The sequence below is a fragment of the Podarcis erhardii genome, assembly GCF_964252035.2.
Source record: "Podarcis erhardii genome assembly, chromosome: 11".
NCBI classification, from domain to species: Eukaryota; Metazoa; Chordata; class Lepidosauria; order Squamata; family Lacertidae; genus Podarcis; species Podarcis erhardii.
Window position 1 is genome coordinate 7929693 of NC_138501.1, and position 19638 is coordinate 7949330.

Consider the following 19638-nt stretch of genomic DNA (forward strand, 5'->3'; position numbering starts at 1 on the left):
CACAGATATGCTTATCTTCATTTCAAGCTTTCATCATCTCTCTCTCTCCCTCATTCTTAGTCAACTATGACTGCCTATTATTAGCTAGTAAATTTGCATGAAAGGAGTGATATTTTATACATAAGGTCACCAAGGGAGATACACAGCATCAGTCATATCTACCGTAATCAAGGAAATTGATTTCCATTGGGTCTACAGTGGATATCACCTCAGATGGTTTTTTCCTATCGAGGTCCATTTCTGGCTTAATCCATAAAATGCCATTCATTGCTGCATGCCACAAATGGAGAGAAGGCCTCAAAAAATCTGTCTGTAGGACAGACAGCTCCCAGTGATTAACATAAGTAAGCAACGCAGTATGCTTCTGTTTAATCTATTATAATGAGATTCCAGCATGCTTGGAAGCCACACCACCTGACATGGCAACTGTTATCCAGGGAATAGGCTATTTCTGGTGATGATTTGATGGTGAGGGAAGACACACTAGATGTGCTGGGCAAGACACTTTATTCTCATCTTACATTTCAAGAAAAAAGCTGGAATGCCTCTGAAATGGAACTGCAGCTTCTGCCTGCCTCTCCTCCCTTCTACAGTTGAAGAGAACGGAATGGGGTTTCTTCTTCTGTCTGCCTCCACCTCATCCCCACTTGTCTTGGAACTAAGGGAGGCTGGTTTCCACTCCCTACTCTCTCCTCCTTGCTGTGATACCTTGGAGAGGAAGGGAAAACAAGCTGGTACGGCCCTCTCACTGCTGGTATCATGTATGGAGGAGTGAGAAAAGGCATCAGAGTCACCAGAAGTCCTCCATGCGAAGGTTCCCTCTCTTGCCTACCAGCAGCTTTGGGCTGCATGCGATTATGCATATATACGCTGCCTCTGGAAATGATCCCTTGCATGGGATGTGATTGCATTGTGTAAAAAAAACCTTTTTAAAAGATTTTGAGCCGTCTTAAATGCGCTTGCTTAAAACATGGAATTGATATAATTGACTTAATGGTAAAAATATTTTTTCTAAAAGAAAAATAGTTTCTAGTAGTGTACTACTATTATCTTCTTGAACCTTTTTATGGTTTATGGTTCCTTTTTATTCTGCCTTCTTGCAGAGTAGTTGATGTGTCATTTATTTGTCTCCCCTCCATTTGTAACAGGATAATAATTGATGAGCTTACTTGTTCTTTCTTGTAGAACTTTTATAATTCCTTACGTTTAAATAAAAATTATTAAATTTACGTGTGTATGAATTAAATCAGTTAATTTAATTAAATATATTGTTGCTGACTTGCTTCAGAGTGAAAGTCCTGTTGCTTAAAGGAAATAATGTCGAGTTTATTTTCCATTTTATGCATTTAGTTGTCTTATCTGTCTCTCATTGTTGGTGTCAAAACAACAGGGTAATTGCCATGACTTCAAGTTGGAAGTCTTAATCCCTAAATAATACTTGCCTTATTTTCTTTTATTTATGCTCCTTGTATGTCCAGACTCTTATGTTCGATATTGTTTAGGGGGTTTTATTTTTGGGGGGGGGGTTGTTGCTGTTATTGATATTAATTGTTTATTTTCTTTTTTAAAAAATATTATGATTTATATGGGAATTTCAATTTGGTTGTGTATTTTTTGATGTTTTATTTATTGTTCATGATTACTTTTGTAGCATTTAGAATTATGTATTTTTTACATGTTGTAAGCTGCCTTGAGCATGGTTTGAATTATGGAAATGCAGCATAAAAATACAATTATGTATGTATGTGTGATGGGATGATGAGCTGCTTGTGCGTAAAAGCTTAGTCCCTCAGAGTTTGGGCCTGGTTCTCAAACTCTGTCCTTAGCGGAGCCCTTGAACATGACTCCCTTAATCGCTGGCAGAATCCAACAGTGGCTGTTTACGGAATCTACTCCAGCATAAAAGCTCCTTAACGGAAACGTGTCTTCTGGATTCTCGGCACGACAGTTTCCGGCGAGGAGTGGGTGTACCTATGGGAGGTCCTGAGACTTCTCCACTGTTTTCGCTGGAAGACTCCTTGAGCCATCCCTTCGACTCACTTTCTCTCTGATCTCCCTCTCTCCCCCTGCTGGTACCTTCCTCCGCTGCTGAGTCTCTCCTAGCTTCCGAGAGCCCCTCCACCACCTGCCTTTCCAATGGCAGTTCCCTGACATCCACCTCCCCTCCAGGGCCCCCTTCACCCCCTCCCGCCCTCTCCTCTACTGGCGGTGAGGATGGAAAACCCCGGAAAGAATACTCCTCATCGTCAGAGGATTCAAACACTTCTCTCCACTGAATCCCGTCTCTTCTTCCCGAGTCCTCCTCCTCGTCGGAGTCTATTCCCTCTTCCAGCCCTGATTCTGGGAACCCTTCAAACTCCTCTTCCTCATCGGTGGTGCCGAAGTGTTCCCTCCCGAACCGTGCCACGGGCTGAGGTTTCCTTGGGAACTGTTGATGGAACGTTTCTATTAAAACCTGGTCATTGACCTCCTCTGCCGGTACCCATGTGTTTTCTGACTCCGGTTCCCCTTCCCATTCTACCAAATACTCCACCTGATTCCCCTTCCACCTGGAATCAATGATTTCTGCCACATGCATGTTGCGTTCCCTTTCTTCTATGACTGGTGTTTGAGTAACCTCCCTCTCACGTCCCCCCCACTCCCGCCTCTCTCGGTACGGCGACAGTAAGGACCTGTGAAATACTGGGTGCAGTTTCATGTGGTTGGGCAACCTGAGTTTGAATGCTACTGGGTTGACCTGTTGTATGACCTCAAAGGGTCCCAGCCGTTTGGGTCTCAATTTCTTACACCCTCCCTTGAACGGCAGTCCTTGGGTGGATAGCCACACCCGGTCCCCCACCCTTATGGTTTCACCTTCCCGTCTGCTTCTGTCTGCTTGTTCTTGTATTCTTCCTTGGCCCTCTCTAAGTTAATTTGGAGTTGCCGGTGGATCGCTTCCATCTCTTCAACAAAGTGTTCCGCTGCCGGGACACTCCATCTTTCCCCTCCTTCTCCTGGAAATGCCCTGGGATGACACCCATAATTAGCCAGGAAGGGACTCATCCCTGTGGACACATTCTCTGCGTTGTTGTAGGAAAATTCTGCCAGGGCCAACTTATCTACCCAATCATTTTCTCTGTCATTAACATAACACCTCAGGTATTGTTGCAAAATACCGTTTGCCCTTTCCGCCTGCCCATTTGTTTCTGGGTGTCGGGCAGTCGAAAAATTGACCTCTACGTGCAGTAGGCTCATAAGCTTCCTCCAGAACCTGGAAGTAAATTGTTTCCCTCGGTCTGAGACCACCCTCAAGGGGGCGCCATGCAACCTAAAAATATGTTTTACAAACAACCTGGCAGTTTCTTCCGCTGTGACCGCATGCGAACAGGCTATAAAATGGCACATCTTAGTTAATAGGTCTACCACCACCATGACAGCTGTTTTCCCTTTGGATTTTGGCAGATCCGTCATAAAATCTATGGATACTGCCTCCCATGGCCTTTCTGGTGTGGGTAAGGGTTCCAGTAGCCCCGCTGGTGCCAGCCTCTCCCCTTTTGCTCGCTGGCATCGGTCGCACCCCCTTACATATTCCCGTACGTCTTGCCTCACCTTGGGCCACCAAAACTCCCTGGTAACCAACCACATGGTTTTGTGTTGCCCGAAGTGCCCTGCTGTGGGGCTGTCATGCAATTGTTTGAGTACCTGGCCCCTCAATTCTCCTTCGGGTATGTACAGTGCCCCCTTGTAATACAACATTCCGTTCCTTTCCTCAAACCCCCCTGTGTTCTCTCCACCTCCCCGGAGTCCTCTGAGCTTCTCTTGAGCGTATTCATCGTTCTCGGTTCCCTCTACCAGTTCTCTCGGCCCCACCAACGCCGCCCCACACACCCAGTGGTCCTCGGGGATGATATGTCTCTCCTCTGGCACTCCCTCTCCCTCTAAATACTCTGGTTTTCGAGAGAGAGCGTCCGCTCTGACATTCTCCTTCCCTGGCACGTAGCAAATTTCAAAATGGAATTTGGAGAACTCTTGGGCCCATCTCACTTGTCTCTGGTTCAGTACTCGGGCAGTTCTCCAGTATTCTAGGTTTTTGTGGTCGGTGCGCACTTGGACCTTGTGCTGCGCTCCAATCAGCAAGTATCGCCATCTCCGGAACGCTTCATGAATGGCAAGTAGTTCTCGGTCGTACACGGTGTAGTTCCTCTCGGGTTTGTTCAATTTCCGCGAGAAGAAGGCACACGGTCTCCATTCCGACGTATCCTTTCCCGGCTGAAGAAGCACTGCCCCCACCTTTCGGTCTGATGCGTCGGTCTCTACTCTCATCGGTTGCCGCAGATCCACGTGCAAAAGTTGTTCTTCCGACGCGAACGCCTTCTTTAACCTTTCGAACGCTTGCTGTGCCTCTTCCGTCCAGACAAATTTCTTCTTGCTGCTGAGACAATCCGCGATGGGCGCCGTTAAGTGGGCGAAGTTCTTGACGAACTTCCGGTAGAAGTTTCCAAACCCCAGGAACCTTTGCACGTCCTTCTTTGTTTTAGGTGTCTTCCATTCCAGTACCGCTTGAACCTTGCTGGGATCCATGGCTAATCCCTTGTCTGACAAACGGTACCCCAGGAATTCCACCTCTCTGGTATGAAACTGACACTTCTCCAGTTTCACCCACAGCTGGTTTGCTTGCAGTCTGCTCAGTACCTCTCTTACGTCCCGCACATGCTGCTCCTCATTCTCTGAGTACACCAATACGTCATCTAAGAATGCCACACAGTTTTTGTAAAGTAAAGGTCCCAGGACGTGATTCATAAATGATTGAAAACAGGCTGAGCCCGCCTGTAAACCGAAGGGCATAACGAGGTACTCGAAGGCCCCCAAGGGGGTGAACATGGTAGTTTTCCATTCGTCTCCCTTTCTCATTCGTATCAGGTTATAAGCCCCCCTCAGGTCCAGTTTGGTGAAAATTTTCCCCTTCCTCACTCGGGTCAAAATGTCATTGATTCTGGGCATGGGGAAGGTCACTGGTTCTGACACTGCATTTATGGCCCGGTAATCTACGACCAATCTGGGTTTATTCATGTCTTTTTTGTCCATGAAGAACACTGGACTACCCCCCACCGCTCGTGACTCCCTGATGAAACCTCGTTTGAGGTTCTTGTCAATGAACTCCCTTAACTCCTGCATCTCCCTGTCGGACATGGCGTACAGCTTGCCCACTGGCAGCTGGGCTCCTGGGAGTAGGTTAATTTGACAGTCAAAGGGTCTATGCGGGGGCAGTTTATCTGCTTCTCTTTCGCTGAAGACATTACCCAGATCGGCGTATTGTCGTGGTACCTCCCCCTTATCTGTTACTTCCATCCCTGCTAGAGTGGCCTGGGCTCCTCTCTGAGCCTCCCCCTCCTTGCAGTGTGCTAGGCAATGTGCTGACCCAAATGAAACTACCCGCTGGTGCCAACCCACTAGCGGATCGTGCAGCGCTAGCCAGCTCATTCCCAATATGATGGGCGCTCCTCCCTGGGTGGCCACATTGAACGCTATTACTTCCGTGTGTCTTCCCACCTTCATTATCATGGGGACAGTTTGTTGGTTAACTTCTCCACCCAACAGTTCCCTCCCATCAATCGTTGTCACCTGCAAAGGGTTACTCAAGGGGATAGTCTGTATCTGGTGTTCAGCTGCAAACTCCTTGCTCATGAAATTGCAGGAGCTGCCTGAGTCCAATAGCGCCTTTATCTTTAGCGGATGTCCGTTTGGTAGCTCTAGCACCACCTCTACGACAAGCGCTGGTCTTGGGGGTTCAGGTTTGGGCACATTCACTGATCTTTGGCCTGGCTGCTGTGCCCCGATGCTGGCAACCAGGCGTTGGCTTTTACCTGCTCCTTAACCCCCTCCTCTTCACCCCCAACAGCTCCCGCCATTCCTTGCCATCCCTTCCTTTGAGGGCAGACTCTGGCAAAGTGACCTGGCTGTTGGCAGAGGAAACACTTCTTGGCGCTCTTTCCCTCCTTCTTCCACCCTTCGTTGGTGTTTGAAGCTCCGCGCGCGCGCGCTGCTCCAATCTCCATCGGCTCTACTGGTGGGGAATGCTGCTCTGGCATCTCTGGAATGCGGAACTCACTCCAACGTTCCCCTTTCCCTTCCCGCTTTTCCAAGGCTCTCGCCTCCTGGCGCGCTCCAATGGCAAGCGCGGATTTGGTCAGCTGGTCCATAGACTCCGCCCTGGGTGCGCGGGAAAGTTCGTCTTTCACCGCCGAGGACAGCCCTTCTTCGAACAGCATTTGAATGGGGTCCGCAGACAGGTCCCACCCCAATTTATGGATGAGCATGGTAAACTCTGTCCAGTACTCTCGGACGGATCGGTTCCCCTGTTTACACGCCATCAACTGTCTGCGCACCACCCCCTGCTCAATCTCACTGGAAAACATCAGGTCCATGGCGCGAAAAAACTTTCTCGAGTCTTTTAGAGCGTCATTGTTCGCTGCCATCAGGGGCCTCACCCAGTCTTTCGCCCCCCCCTTCGAGATGCCCAATGACAAACGCCACTCTCGATTCCTCATCGGGAAAGTCATCAAACTGCACATTAAGGGCGTATTGCATCTCTGTCCTAAAGGCTTGATAATTTCTGGTATCACCCCCAAACTTTTGCACCAACCCTGGCACCTTCCTTGCGAGTGGGGTGGTTTTTCCCTTGTCTGCATCCTGAGCCCGCCTCTCTTCGAGCCTCGCCGTTTGCAGCGCTAGCTGGAGTTCCAACACCCTGTACCTTTCTTCCAGGCTTGGACCCGCTCCAGCTCCTCCTCCGGCTCCGGTTGGGTTGCTCATGATGCCTCTCCTTGCACAAGCGGCTTTCAGGGACTGTCGGATTGCTGTGATGGGATGATGAGCTGCTTGTGCGTAAAAGCTTAGTCCCTCAGAGTTTGGGCATGGTTCTCAAACTCTGTCCTTAGCGGAGCCCTTGAACATGACTCCCTTAATCGCTGGCAGAATCCGACAGTGGGCGTTTACGGAATCTACTCCAGCATAAAAGCTCCTTAACGGAAACGCGTCTTCTGGATTCTCGGCACGACAGTTTCCGGCAAGGAGTGGGTGTACCTATGGGAGGTCCTGAGACTTCTCCACTGTTTTCGCTGGAAGACTCCTTGAGCCATCCCTTCGACTCACTTTTTCTCTGATCTCCCTCTCTCCCCCTGCTGGTACCTTCCTCCGCTGCTGAGTCTCTCCTAGCTTCCGAGAGCCCCTCCACCACCTGCCTTTCCGATGGCAGTTCCCTGACAGTATGTCTATTAAAATAAATATAGGATGATTCAGAATTTTTTCTCCTTCTTTTATGCAAGCAATACTTTTAGTAGACATTAATTTCCCTTCCAGGATGGTTTATGCAAGTGTTGTTCTTAGGAATATTATTAACAGTAATGCATTGTAATTGTACACTGATAATTTGCTTTCTGGAAAAGCCACAGTCAAATTTACTTTCAGTCAGACTTGCTTTACATTTTTAGTTTGCTGTACCTTATGGTGAAAGCAAAAGTGAGTCTTGCTGTGCTTTTATCTATTGCTTTGTATAATAGAGGCAAACAACGTATAATGAGATTAGGAAATGACCTATTAGGCAAGTAACCTATTTCTGTACATGAAGTCTACATGTTCATGAAGTTGCCTAAGTTTTTTAGTTAGTGCACACTGGGCTGCCTGTGTCGTGACTCCTGGGAGGACGTCTTGGCAGGGCTGGCCTGAAGGAGCTTGGGAGGTACCCATCAGGATGCTGGGGAGGGGCTGAGCAGGTTGTCAGGTGAAAGCCCCACCTCAGAGACATTGGCCGTCCCAGGCGCCAACTGGGGAGTGTCCAAATTAGCCCCTGTCTCACCTACTGCTAGCAAAGCACTTCCATCCCAGGTAGGCACCTGAGCCTAGGTTGAACAGTGAACTGGCACAGTCAATCTTGCCTCCATCTTCAAGGACACAGTGCTGCTGGCTGTGGTGGTGTGAATAAACTCTGCTTACTCAAAGGTGTGCCTGCCTGCTTGCCCAGTCCTGTGGATCAATGATCTGCATGTAAGACTGTGCCTGCTCTTCAAAAGGGGAGCTCAGTGTGTGTGTGTTAAGTGTTGGGATAATGTCTTACCTTAACACCAAGCCATGTACTTAGAGCTTAGTATTAATCTGCTAAGTGTGCACCTTGTTACCAGATTGATATTTAGACTGTGTAGTGAATTTTGGATTAAACCTATGGTAATAACTAGGCCAAAGGTCTGAGTACTGCACCCATGAGTGAGAGCCAAGGCAGTTGTTTTTTTGTTGGACAGAAAAACCTTTAAGCAGGAGTCTACAGTCCTTGTAGAAAATACACACCTCTTTCAGATTTGATAAACGTAAGTGGAACTGTGCCCAGTGCTTGAGCATTTTTCTTTCTTTCGGAGGGCTGCATTATGTGAATTGCTATGTACCTCCACACACCTTCACTCATGTTTTTCTTGGCAGTGTCATTTTAGTTGCTTGCTTAACCAGTCCATTAGTTTGTGTGGGTCTTGCCATTAAATATATTTAACTGAAAGTGTTCTAGCTCAAATGCAAAAAATGTTGATTTTAAATGCGCTATCAAATTGCACAGTGGCACTGACCGAGCACAAATTAAGAAATGGTTTTTAACATTGCATGTCCCCTCTTTACATAACTAGGTAATGCTTGTGAGTATGTATGAAGCACAGCAAGATATATACTGTACACTTTAAAAGTGTAGGACATGGGTAGGCAAACTAAGACCCAGGGGCCGGATCTGGCCCAATTGCCTTCTAAATCCGGCCCACGGACGGTCCGGGAATCAGCATGTTTTCACATGAGTAGAATGTGGGGCATAGGAATTCATTCATTTCCCCCCAAAAAATATAGTCCGGGCCCCCACAAGGTCTGAGGGACAGAGGACCAGCACGCTGCTGAAAAAGTTTTCTGACCCCTGGTGTAGGAAGTCAATTGAAATTCAACATGTAGCTTACAACAGAAGACCAACGTTTGGTGAGCTCCTAGGAGCTGCCTGGTCTTGAAGCACGCACAGATGATAATCTGGAAGAAACAAATATGCTGAAGTTCTTACGAGATACAGGAAACGGAAAGAGGATGTAAAAAAAAGGGAACGGAGAAACTTTAACAACAATTTCCAGAGGCTTAGCTGTAATAGTTTCCTGCAGCAAAAACAACATTTTTTGGCATGTTAAAGACATGCATGCTTATTATTGAATAAACGTTTATGGACTACAATCCACTGCCAGTGTTCAAAATTCCCATTGCTCTAGGTGCATTTTGCGACAGGGAATTTCATTAGCGTGAGCAGTTTCTGAGCTCTGGGCACAGTACTGGACCTAATATTTCATATTAAAACCGCAGAGTGGAAGGAAAGGAGGACCTTTTTCTGCCTCCCCATTTCCAGCTACTTTGAAGACTAGAGAAGAGACCCTCTTGAGAATATTAGTGGGGAGGGCAAGGGAAGGACTAGACCATGTGAAAAATTAACATTTTATTTTAGCTGCAGTTTATTCATTTTCAGCTTTGTATTGTTATAAAAAAAAAGTGTGCTTAGACATTCTGTTATTGCACCCACAATCTCGGTTTAAGGTGCCATTTAGCTCCTTGCTTTCATATCTCAGTTTCTAACACTGGCCACTGCATCAGATGTATGAAGTGTTAACCAGAGTGGATCAGTAGGAATTGTGAACAGGGTGGTCAAGGAGGAAATGAAATACAGAAGATAAAAATGGTGAAAATTACACCAATTGTGGCCATTCACAGGACAACAGTAGTTTCACTGCAGTTTGTAATGTATTAGTCTTGTTGCCAAAGGCACAGATAGATGGTCGTGTGGCTGGGCATAGTTAAATTATCTGTGCAATTTATGCATATTTATTGAGAAATAAGCACCTGTCCATTTCCTCAAGTCAGGAAGGCTGTGGTGAGAATTTTGCCTCTACTCGTTTTAGGTAGAATCCACAGACTCATAAATGGAGAAGGCATTTTTGTTGGTATTTTCCTTCCCAACCCCACATCCCTTTCAAAGTATTTTTACCAAGCTCTTGTAATTTCCTTCTCACATTCAACTTATACCTTCCCCCCCCCCCCAAAATGGCAAATTTCTTTCATTGCTCTTCCCTGTTCATTTTACATTCACTTCTTCCTCCTATGATAACTTTCCTTCAATTCCCTTCCTTTCTGTTCCCAGTTTATTTATACTGTATTATCTTCAATACCTTCTCCAGCCCTTAGAGGAGGAACATATTTCTTCCATCCTCTTCCCCTCTCTCCCACGAACCACTCTGTTTCCTGGCTGTCTTCACTCCACATGCCAAGAAGTTGCCTGGTGCTGGCACTGGTCCAACCAAAAGGCTTGAGGACAACAAGCAGGTGAGGAGGCACCTGGCAGGCTCTGGCACAAGGCCCACTGGTAGATCCCAGCCTACTATTTAAGGAACTAATTTCATACACTGACCGTAAAATGCTGGCTTTCTAATTTCTATTTCTGACATCAGAACTGACTTTACTTGTGGTCATGGATTCATGTTGCTGAGCTGAATGCTGAAGAAGTGTGCATGCACACGAAAGCTCATACCTAGAACTAACTTAGTTGGTCTTTAAGGTGCTCTTTAAGGTGCTACTGGAAGGAATTTTTTTTCTTTTATTTTGTTTTGACTATGGCAGACCAACACGGCTACCTACCTGTATTTGGAAATTTGATCTGCCTTGAATCTCTCTGTGTTTGCGTTTGTGTGTTAAAAGTTCCAAACAGCAGGACTTGGGAGGCATCAGTTGCTCTTTTTCATACACTGTCTACCAGGGCTATTGTCTCTTTAGGAAGGTGTGTGAGAAAAAGTAAACAAATGAGTGTGCTCCATTTATTTATCTAGCTACGGCAATGTTTGTGTTAGCACTCCTTCTTGGTTTAAGATTAAGGTGACTTTCAATAAAAAGCATCAATATAAAAAGCAAAAGCTGTAAAACAAAACAAAGTTCCTACAGTTCAACAAGCCCAGTTTAACATTCACTGGCTGAATGCGAGTGATTTTAGTCAGCAAAATGCTTAATCATAGTTGCAAAGACCCTCACAGGCCCAGTGGTGGTGAAAAGGTGTACAGATTCCTTACTAGATTCATACAAACTCTTTCTTTCTTTCTCTTTCTTTCTCATGGGCAACAAGTTGCAGTAAAGCTTGTAGGAGTAAACCCTCCTACTTGTAGGAATCCCCCCCCCCCCGGAAAAAAGCAGGTCGTGAAATTATTGTTATTATCAGATGTTACATGTTTACAGTGTGTTCTAGGTTATCAAACTAGGCAACCAGTTTGTTCTGATTAGGGAATGTTCCACAATCTGTCATTCACAATATGTACCTGTCTGATATTTAATATAAAATGTATTGGCCAGATTATCACTAAGAATTACTGCAATATAAACAGATTAAATAGCACCAGTTAGTGTTTTACATTGTGCAATTTGAAGCGCTTGTTTGTTTGTTTGTTTGTTTGTTCATTATTACTTGCACTTAAACTCTGCTTTCTATCATTTTCACAAGGTGGATACAACTAACATAACATTAGTTCATAAGTGGTTTGTTTTTTTTAGGACAATGCTTTTAATGTTTTCATATTGGCTTTTTAGTGTGTAATAATTCATAGCCTTGGGCATCAAGCAGCATGAAAATTCCAGCAAATTAATCTAGAGATTTATGACACATCCCTTAATACTTTTACTACACCTTCCTTACATCCTGCTCAACATGAATATTATGCAAGGATTCTTGTATTTGATTATTTTGTGCACACTCATTCCTGCAGTATCTAGAACAGCCTTCCCCAATCTTGTTCCATGTGTGGCACAAAACTTCTTGAGTTCTTCACTTCATGTCTCTGTAGTAGCCCATTGAGATTGAGAAGCGTGGCTCTAACTTCGATTTGTGAATTCATATGTCAGCAGCAGAAACTGGTTTGCAAACCAGCTTCAGACTGTGGTTGATGTCCTGATTTGTCTGTCCCTTACAAAGCATGATTTGTATGTTGAAATAGGTTCAAACATAACTGAGCTTATGGACACATCGCCTGAATGTATAGGCTCCATACAGATGTAATATTGACAATCCCTCAACCATGCTGATCCCATGGTTAAGGGAATGAGTCGGGGCATTTGTGCACACCCTCCCTTCTTCCATATTAATCCTCCTTCTCTTGTAAGTGTTAGCCAGACTTCACACCAACACAAACTGAAGGCTACATCAGACTTCCTCAACCTGGTGCCTTCCAGATGTTTAGGACTACAACTTCCATCATCCTTGGCCAATGGCCGTACTAGCTGATGATGGTTGTAGTCCAAAACATCTGGAGGATGTGAGGTTGGGGAAGACAGTCTGTACACTACCTTAGGACTATTAACCAGAGCTTTAAATGAAGATTTAAGCTGTTTTTTTATTTTGTTTTTCAAATACTGGTTAGTGCTAGCTACAGCTGTTGGTGCCAATTTAGATGTAACACTATATCATGTTTAATGTTTGGAAAGGAGGGATGAGTTGGTGCTAGAACAGAGAAGTCAGACAGAAGGGAAGCCAAGCCAAGCCCATAAAGCATGTTTAAGAGATTGGCAGTTGTGCATCTGCACTGGATCATAAAGAGAATGAAGCAGTGGTACAACCAGGAGGAGAACCTTTACTATGGTGCTATCCCATAGTAATCACCTTCCCTCCAAACTAAGCCAAAACCATTTATACTTTTTCGGCACCTCTGTCAAAGCATATTTGTGTACAGAGGCTTCTGCTGTTTTTTTTTAATCCAGCATGTCACTTAATTTGTTCATTTTCAATTTCAGCTGCATTTATTTTGTATTATCTTATCATTGTGTTGGGATTTTTTGTGCTCCTTTCAGACAGATGTGGGGCACAGTGTAAACCGGTTTTAAAATATTTGTTCATTTTGTAAATATTACTATACTAGCGAGTGTTTTTAATAAGGGAAAATCTTGTGTATATCTCCCAGGGAGCGGGGGCGGGGAGTGATACATTCTATGAATATATCATGAATTGACTTCTTAGCATTTCCCTTTTTCAACTTCCCTAAGTTCCAGCTGCCTCTGTTAATTTTCGCCTTTCACACAGTTGACAAAAAAATGAAGAAAAAAGAGATGACAGTATCATCTGTTTTTAAGAAAACTGTGGCTTTAATTTGAAGGGTTTGAATGAGGTCCTTTACCATCTTTATTGCTAAAGTTCTATTCACAGAACAATAGCTTTTCCATTGTCGCTTAACAGACTAATCTCTATTTGGTCAAGACTGATCTGTGTGCATTTGCCTGTCTTCACTGTTCCCCTCCTTCTAAGAAATGAGACATAATAATTTTCCAGAGACATAAACCCAAAAACTCAAAAAATATGCCCCATATTGCACCTCACCCAGCCTCCTGTCAGTAGACTCACTGCCACTTACTGGGAAGGGTGAGGAGACAGGAAGGTCAGCGCTGTGTGCACACACCAGCAGGATCAGTCCGGCGTCCCTGTTGCCTACACCATGCAGACCTCCTGTCCCATCTCAACCCTCTCAGTAAGGGCACTGATTTTGCTGCAAGAAAGGTAGTGTTGTGGATCCACCTCAGTGGGCAAGCAACTTCTGAGTATTGTCTGGACCATGAAACACAGAACTAAATACAATCAAATCCATTTAACTGATGGGACTTCAGCTTCCTTTAAGACATATAGGCTTAAATTTTTTGTTCAGGGAAATTTCTTCTAACAAACTGGTATTGTAAAGTCTTACGGAATTTCTAAATTAATTACAGTGCAGGGGTTGGAAATGGTAAATACAACTTACTATAATTTCATCTAGTAGTAATAGCTTTATAAACATTCCAATGTCTGATTCTTTTTGTCTTTTTCTATAAAGAGAAGGAAGTTGGTCTGCCGTGGGAGTTACTGTTGCCCATGTTGTGCTAATTAGTAATCCTTTATATGTGCACCCTATCTGTGCTGGAGAGCAACAAGAGGGCTGGGACGCAGAGCCCGTTTACATAAATTTGTGAATTCCCTCTTCACCACCTCCTTCCTCCCCACTCTTTGTTTTAAGCAGCAGCTTATGATTTCCTGGTCTAAACGCTAAAATACAATTTTATCTGTCAGATGATATGCTAACTGGTCAGAAAGATGGTTGAAAAATCATTACGCCTACAACACTTGTATAGGCTGATGCCAAGCACCTTGAGCAGAGGAGATTTAGAGTAGCAATTATCCACCAATTCAAAGAGAATTGCAGGATCACAAACAAATCACTGTTATTAAAAGACAGCACTTATTCATGCAAAGTGCTTTCATTGTGATTCTCACTGTCTTCAACTGATATTCTCCCATGAGGGGAATTATATATGCTAGTTAATATTATTTAAGTAGAGTGCTAGGCATTATTATTATTATTATTATTATTATTATTATTATTATTTAAATTATCTCTTCAATTCTAATAAAACCTATGACACTTGGCATTATACTTTTGAAACCTGCAGAGTGTTTCCTGTATTTGTAGCACGGGCAGCTGTGACGAAGCATAGTAATGAAATGAGAGCACACTAATGTTGTAGTTAATTTTTAGCAAAATGGCTTTCAGGATTTCTTCCCACACTTCAGCTCACAAAAACCCATGGAAAGCTCTCTTATTTCAGCTCTCTTATACCTGCCTCTGTAGTAATAAAAATCCCACAAGTCCTTAATTGTATGAATCAGCGATATATATTGTTGATATTTCTTCATTACAAAAACAAATTAACACTGGAAAATAGGCATATGCAGTAAATAATGTCAAATTTTCCATAATATTTAGAAATATCTCCTGCTAAATCAGGTTTAAGGTTTTTGTATTAACTCACAAAACCTGGAACAACTTAGGTCCAAGGAACCTTAGGGGACCACCTGAACGCTTATTTTGCAGCTCAGTCATTGAGCTCATCTACAAAATGGTTGCCCCCTGGGTTGCTGTTGCTTATGAACAAAGGAAGATCTTAGCCACCTTTGAAATTTATATCGACATGTAACTGAATCGCTGTACCGGTTACACTGAATTCAAATGAAATACACCCTTCAACTGAAATAACAGTCTTCTTTACGTTGGAGTTTTGGTTATCATGGGATGCTTCCACACTGGGCATTTAATGCGGAATTACCACGCTTCATTCATTTACAGTGGGCCCACTGGGAACAGTTATGGACCACCTGTTTGAAATTTACGGCATGCAATGCCTTAAGAGAGAATATTATGAAAATGATTTACAGGTGGTACATGACCCCAGTCAAGCTTGCAAAAATATATCATTTGCCCGATAATAAATGTTGGAAATGTAAAGAGACTGAAGCTACATTCTTTCACCTTTGGTGGACGTGCCCAAGGATTAAGGCTTTCTGGGAAATGATCTATAATGAAATGAAAAGGGTATTTAAATATACCTTCCCTAAGAAACCAGAGGCCTTTCTCCTGGGCATGGTCGGCCAATTGGTGCCAAAGAAGGATAGAACTTTCTTTATGTATGCGACAACAGCAGCAAGAATACTCATCGCAAAGTATTGGAAGACGCAAGATTTACCCACTCTGGAAGAATGGCAGATGAAGATGATCGACTATATGGGACTAGCAGAAATGACTGGCAGAATCCGAGACCAGGGAAAAGAGTCGGCGGAAGAAGACTGGAAGAAATTTAAAGACTATTTGCAGAAATATTACAAAATTAATGAATGTTAGAATGATGTTGGACAGAAATTAAGCGGTTACCAGCTGTAATGTAAAGGTTGAGTAATAAGTTATAATAAGTTATAAATAAGTTATAATAAGGATTTGTTGAGTTAAGAATTTGAATTGGAATACAAAAGGGGGAGGTGAGAGGAGGTCTGGGAAATAAGTTAACGGAAATGAGTAATGGAAATTATATTTGTTTTAATTGTTCCTTTTTGCTTTTGTATTTTTGTGTTTTTATTGTTATTATTTTGTGTATGTTTATTTTTTGTATTAATTGGAAACTATAATAAATATCATTAAAAAATAATAATACAGTGGGCCCACTGCGTTTGCGAGGGTTTGGTTCTAGGGGTCCGCTTGCAAAGGCAGACACTGGTCTGCCTAGGCCCCTCGTACCTACGGGACCACCTCTCCTGGTATGTCCCACAGAGTACCTTACGGTCTTCAAATAAAAACATATTGGAGATTCTGGGCCACAGGGCGGTTAGGCTGGCCTCAACCAGAGCCAGGGCTTTTTCGGCCATGGCCCCGATCTGGTGGAACTCTCTGCCACAAGAGACTAGGGCCCTGTGGGACTTGACATCTTTCTGCAGGGCCTGCAAGACGGAGCTGTTCCGCCTGGCCTTTGGCCAGGGCACAGTCTGACCCCCCTCTCTCCTTCTGTAATCCTCATAGAACTCTAACCCAATGGTTGCAATTAATTTGATTCTGAATTGATTTTAGAATTAATTTGCTGTGTGGTTTTATGTACAGTGGTACCTCAGGTTACATATGCTTCAGGTTACATATGCTTCATGGTACAGACTCCGCTAACCCAGAAATATTACCTCGGGTTAAGAACTTTGCTTCAGGACGAGAACAGAAATCGTGCAGCAGCAGCGGGAGGCCCCATTAGCTAAAGTAGTGCTTCAGGTTAAGAACAGTTTCAGGTTAAGAACAGACTTCCAGAACAAATTAAATACTTAACCTGAGGTACCACTGTACATTGTGCTATTTTTATTTGTTGTTAGCTGCTCTGAGCCCGGCTTAGGCCGGGGAGGGCGGGATACAAATAAATTATTATTATTATTATTATTATTATTATTATTATTATTATTATTATTTGTTTTTGTTCATCTGAAGTTGTATTTACCTAATTTTAAGACCTGCTAAGGAACAGGTGATTATGTCCTTATATGTAAAGCCACAGAATTCAAAGAAGGTGTACTTTCTTTTTCCCATGACTGTAAATAAATGGGGCACGGAGGGCAGTGGGTTCCCCCAGTTCTCCATTTATTTATTTCCCCCACCTCACTCATGTAAGGTTGCAGGTGTCAATCCCCTAAGTAAAGTGAGAGCAAGTTTCAGGCTTACTGTGCTTGTTATGGGATGTTGGGGCATCGAATGGTCAGCATCCTGTATTTTCCTTAGGATTCATCCCCAGAAGATTGGGTGCACTATCCACAGGTATAGATGCCCTTAAGGGTGGTAATCAGTGCAAGGATTTCCACCGAGTGAGAGGGTGCTCCCTTGTACATGGATAAATAATTGTGCTGATGGAATGAGAGACTTGGTGCTACATTGGATTCCACCTTAAAGCATTGCTCTATTTTGTTTAAACGTCAGGGTTTTGACTCTGGCAGTGACGTATCAAAAAGGTGGTATCAGTTTGGTACACATTCACTCTAACCTTTGTTATGAGCAGCATTTCAAAGCCTATTTTAATTAGTGCTAAATTGCTTTTCTGGTGATTCCCCACCCCCCAAACGTTTTCCGCATTGCAGTTAGGGATTTATTTCTTTTAAAATGAGTGGTTGTATTGGGGGAAGTTCACAGCTCATTGATTGAATCCGTAGCTAGCACCAAGTGAGCTAAATGGACCAGTGGTGTCACCAGGCATGAGCACATTTCTGGGTTCCTTTCATATTTAATTTTTGTCTTTTCTTTCTTTCTTTTTTGCCGAATAATTTTTTTATCAGTTTTCCAATATTAACCCAAATTTGCATATACCACTGCCGAATTTTTGTCATTTCTATTGTGTGTAGCAATAGGAAATATATTTGTACTATACTTAATAAATACCTTTCCTACTGTCTTGTGTTTCTTAGTGGACAGTTTGCAGTAGTAAGGAAATGTCGAGAGAAGAGTACTGGAGCACAGTATGCTGCAAAATTCATCAAGAAACGAAGAACAAAATCCAGCCGCCGAGGAGTGACTCGAGAAGACATTGAACGAGAAGTAAACATATTGAAGGAAATCCAGCATCCCAATGTGATTACTCTGCACGATGTTTACGAAAGTAAAATGGATGTAATTCTTATTCTTGAACTGTAAGTAGTTTCAAAATTGCTTTTTAGGGGATGGGGCAGTTTCTGAAAATCAGAAATGTATGTTTTTGGAAATGCAACTTTCTGTCAGTTTGTGCTGGAAAAAACTGTGGTACGGATCTTAATAAAATATCTGCAGCTTTTTGAGAGAAGCCAGTGAATGGAGCTGGGAAAAGGGCAGGAGAAATGTTATTAGAGTAACAATTATAACACTGCAGATTGAAGGTGGTAGTTCTGGGTGGTAGAATTGTGAAAAAGAATTGTGTTGTGTGTGTGTGTGCGCACAGAGGTGAGTTAGAAAATTTATTTTGTTTTATAGCAGATCAGTGATTTGAGAGTTGAACAGTGAGAAAACAAGAGAATCAAACTGAGTGGTGAAGTGGAAATCCCTGTCATTTTTACCTACATGTGGCAATTAGGTTTCTCTGCCTCCAGTTTCTTGCATTTTGCTTGGTGGAGCAATAGAAGCACTCTATTGCTCCATCAATGCATGGTCAGAGAGAGCAGATGGGAGAAGGAGGAGTCAGAAGCTGAAGAGGCAACAGAGTTTAGTGAGCAGGAAGAGGCTGGGGCAGAGAGCCTTCCAGACTCAGTGGCAGGAGAGGAGAGGGGACAGAGATGAAGCAGGCTGCTGTAAAATCAAGGGGTCTGTGCTTCCTGCTGCGGCCATCTCCCTTCCTCTCTGGTCTCCCAGGACACACAGAGACATGAAGAGGGCAGAGCAAAGGGAGACAAAGCGAAGGAGCCTTAGGCTGCTGGGGAAGGCACAGAGGGAGGAGCCTAAGAGAGCGGTGGGAAAGCAGGGACCTTTAGTCCTCGCAAGTATGATCACTAGGCCTACACTGATTTGGTTCATTTTATTTTATTTTTTATTGCTGATTTACTCCTGGCACTGGCTCCTGACAGAAACGAAGCACTGTTAAGTAAATATCTCAAATGCATGAAAAAGGAACTCATTTGGTTTGGGGAATCGGGCTGGAAACTTGAACCATCAATTTTTCAAACTTACTCATTTAAAAATACAATTTTCAATAAAAGTTAACTGTCAGACATCTGGTCTGTTATTGCTGAATATTTCCCTATAATTTATTCCTTCTTGTTAGTTAACGCTGCTTAGCTGACTTAGTTAGTTAGTTAGTTAGTTAGTTAGTTAGTTAGTTAGTTAACACTGCTAGTTAACTAGTTAATGCTGCTGAGCCCCATGGGGGCAGGGATTTCATCTAGTGTTCAGTATACATAGGATGAATCTGAAAAGGATACACATTAAACATGAGAGTGCACGCAGTGCTGAGAGGGCAGAGGAAGCTGATTTCGGTGTGGCTTCTGTGACTGGCTCCTCCTGAGAGCCAGAGAGGAGGAGCTGCTGGCCATTGAAGTCATGCTGTACCGGGGTCCATGCTTGGCCCCCTCCTGATGAAGCAACATCTTGTACATGATGTCACAAACACATGACACCTGCTGAACCCCCCTCAATATTGGACTAAAGTCGGCACCTATGCCAACTTTATCACTCTTTGCTTTTCTATCTCATCAAGCAAGAAAAAGGCTATTAACTAAATGTTCAGGCCTCATTTTTCACCATGAGTGATCAGTGAAAAAGGATAGGTTCCCCAATAGCAAAACCAATC

At 43.6% G+C, this 19638-nt stretch overlaps 1 protein-coding gene across 2 annotated transcripts in view; it reads left to right on the forward strand.

The window, feature by feature from the left end:
• DAPK1 (death associated protein kinase 1) overlaps positions 1-19638 on the forward strand; it is an 87064-nt gene that overhangs the window by 17910 nt on the left and 49516 nt on the right. For both annotated transcript variants that reach the window (XM_081880926.1, XM_081880925.1), the window contains exon 3: positions 17792-18013. In XM_081880926.1, the coding sequence (XP_081737052.1) occupies positions 17792-18013 (222 nt within the window). The remainder of the gene's footprint in view (positions 1-17791; positions 18014-19638) is intronic.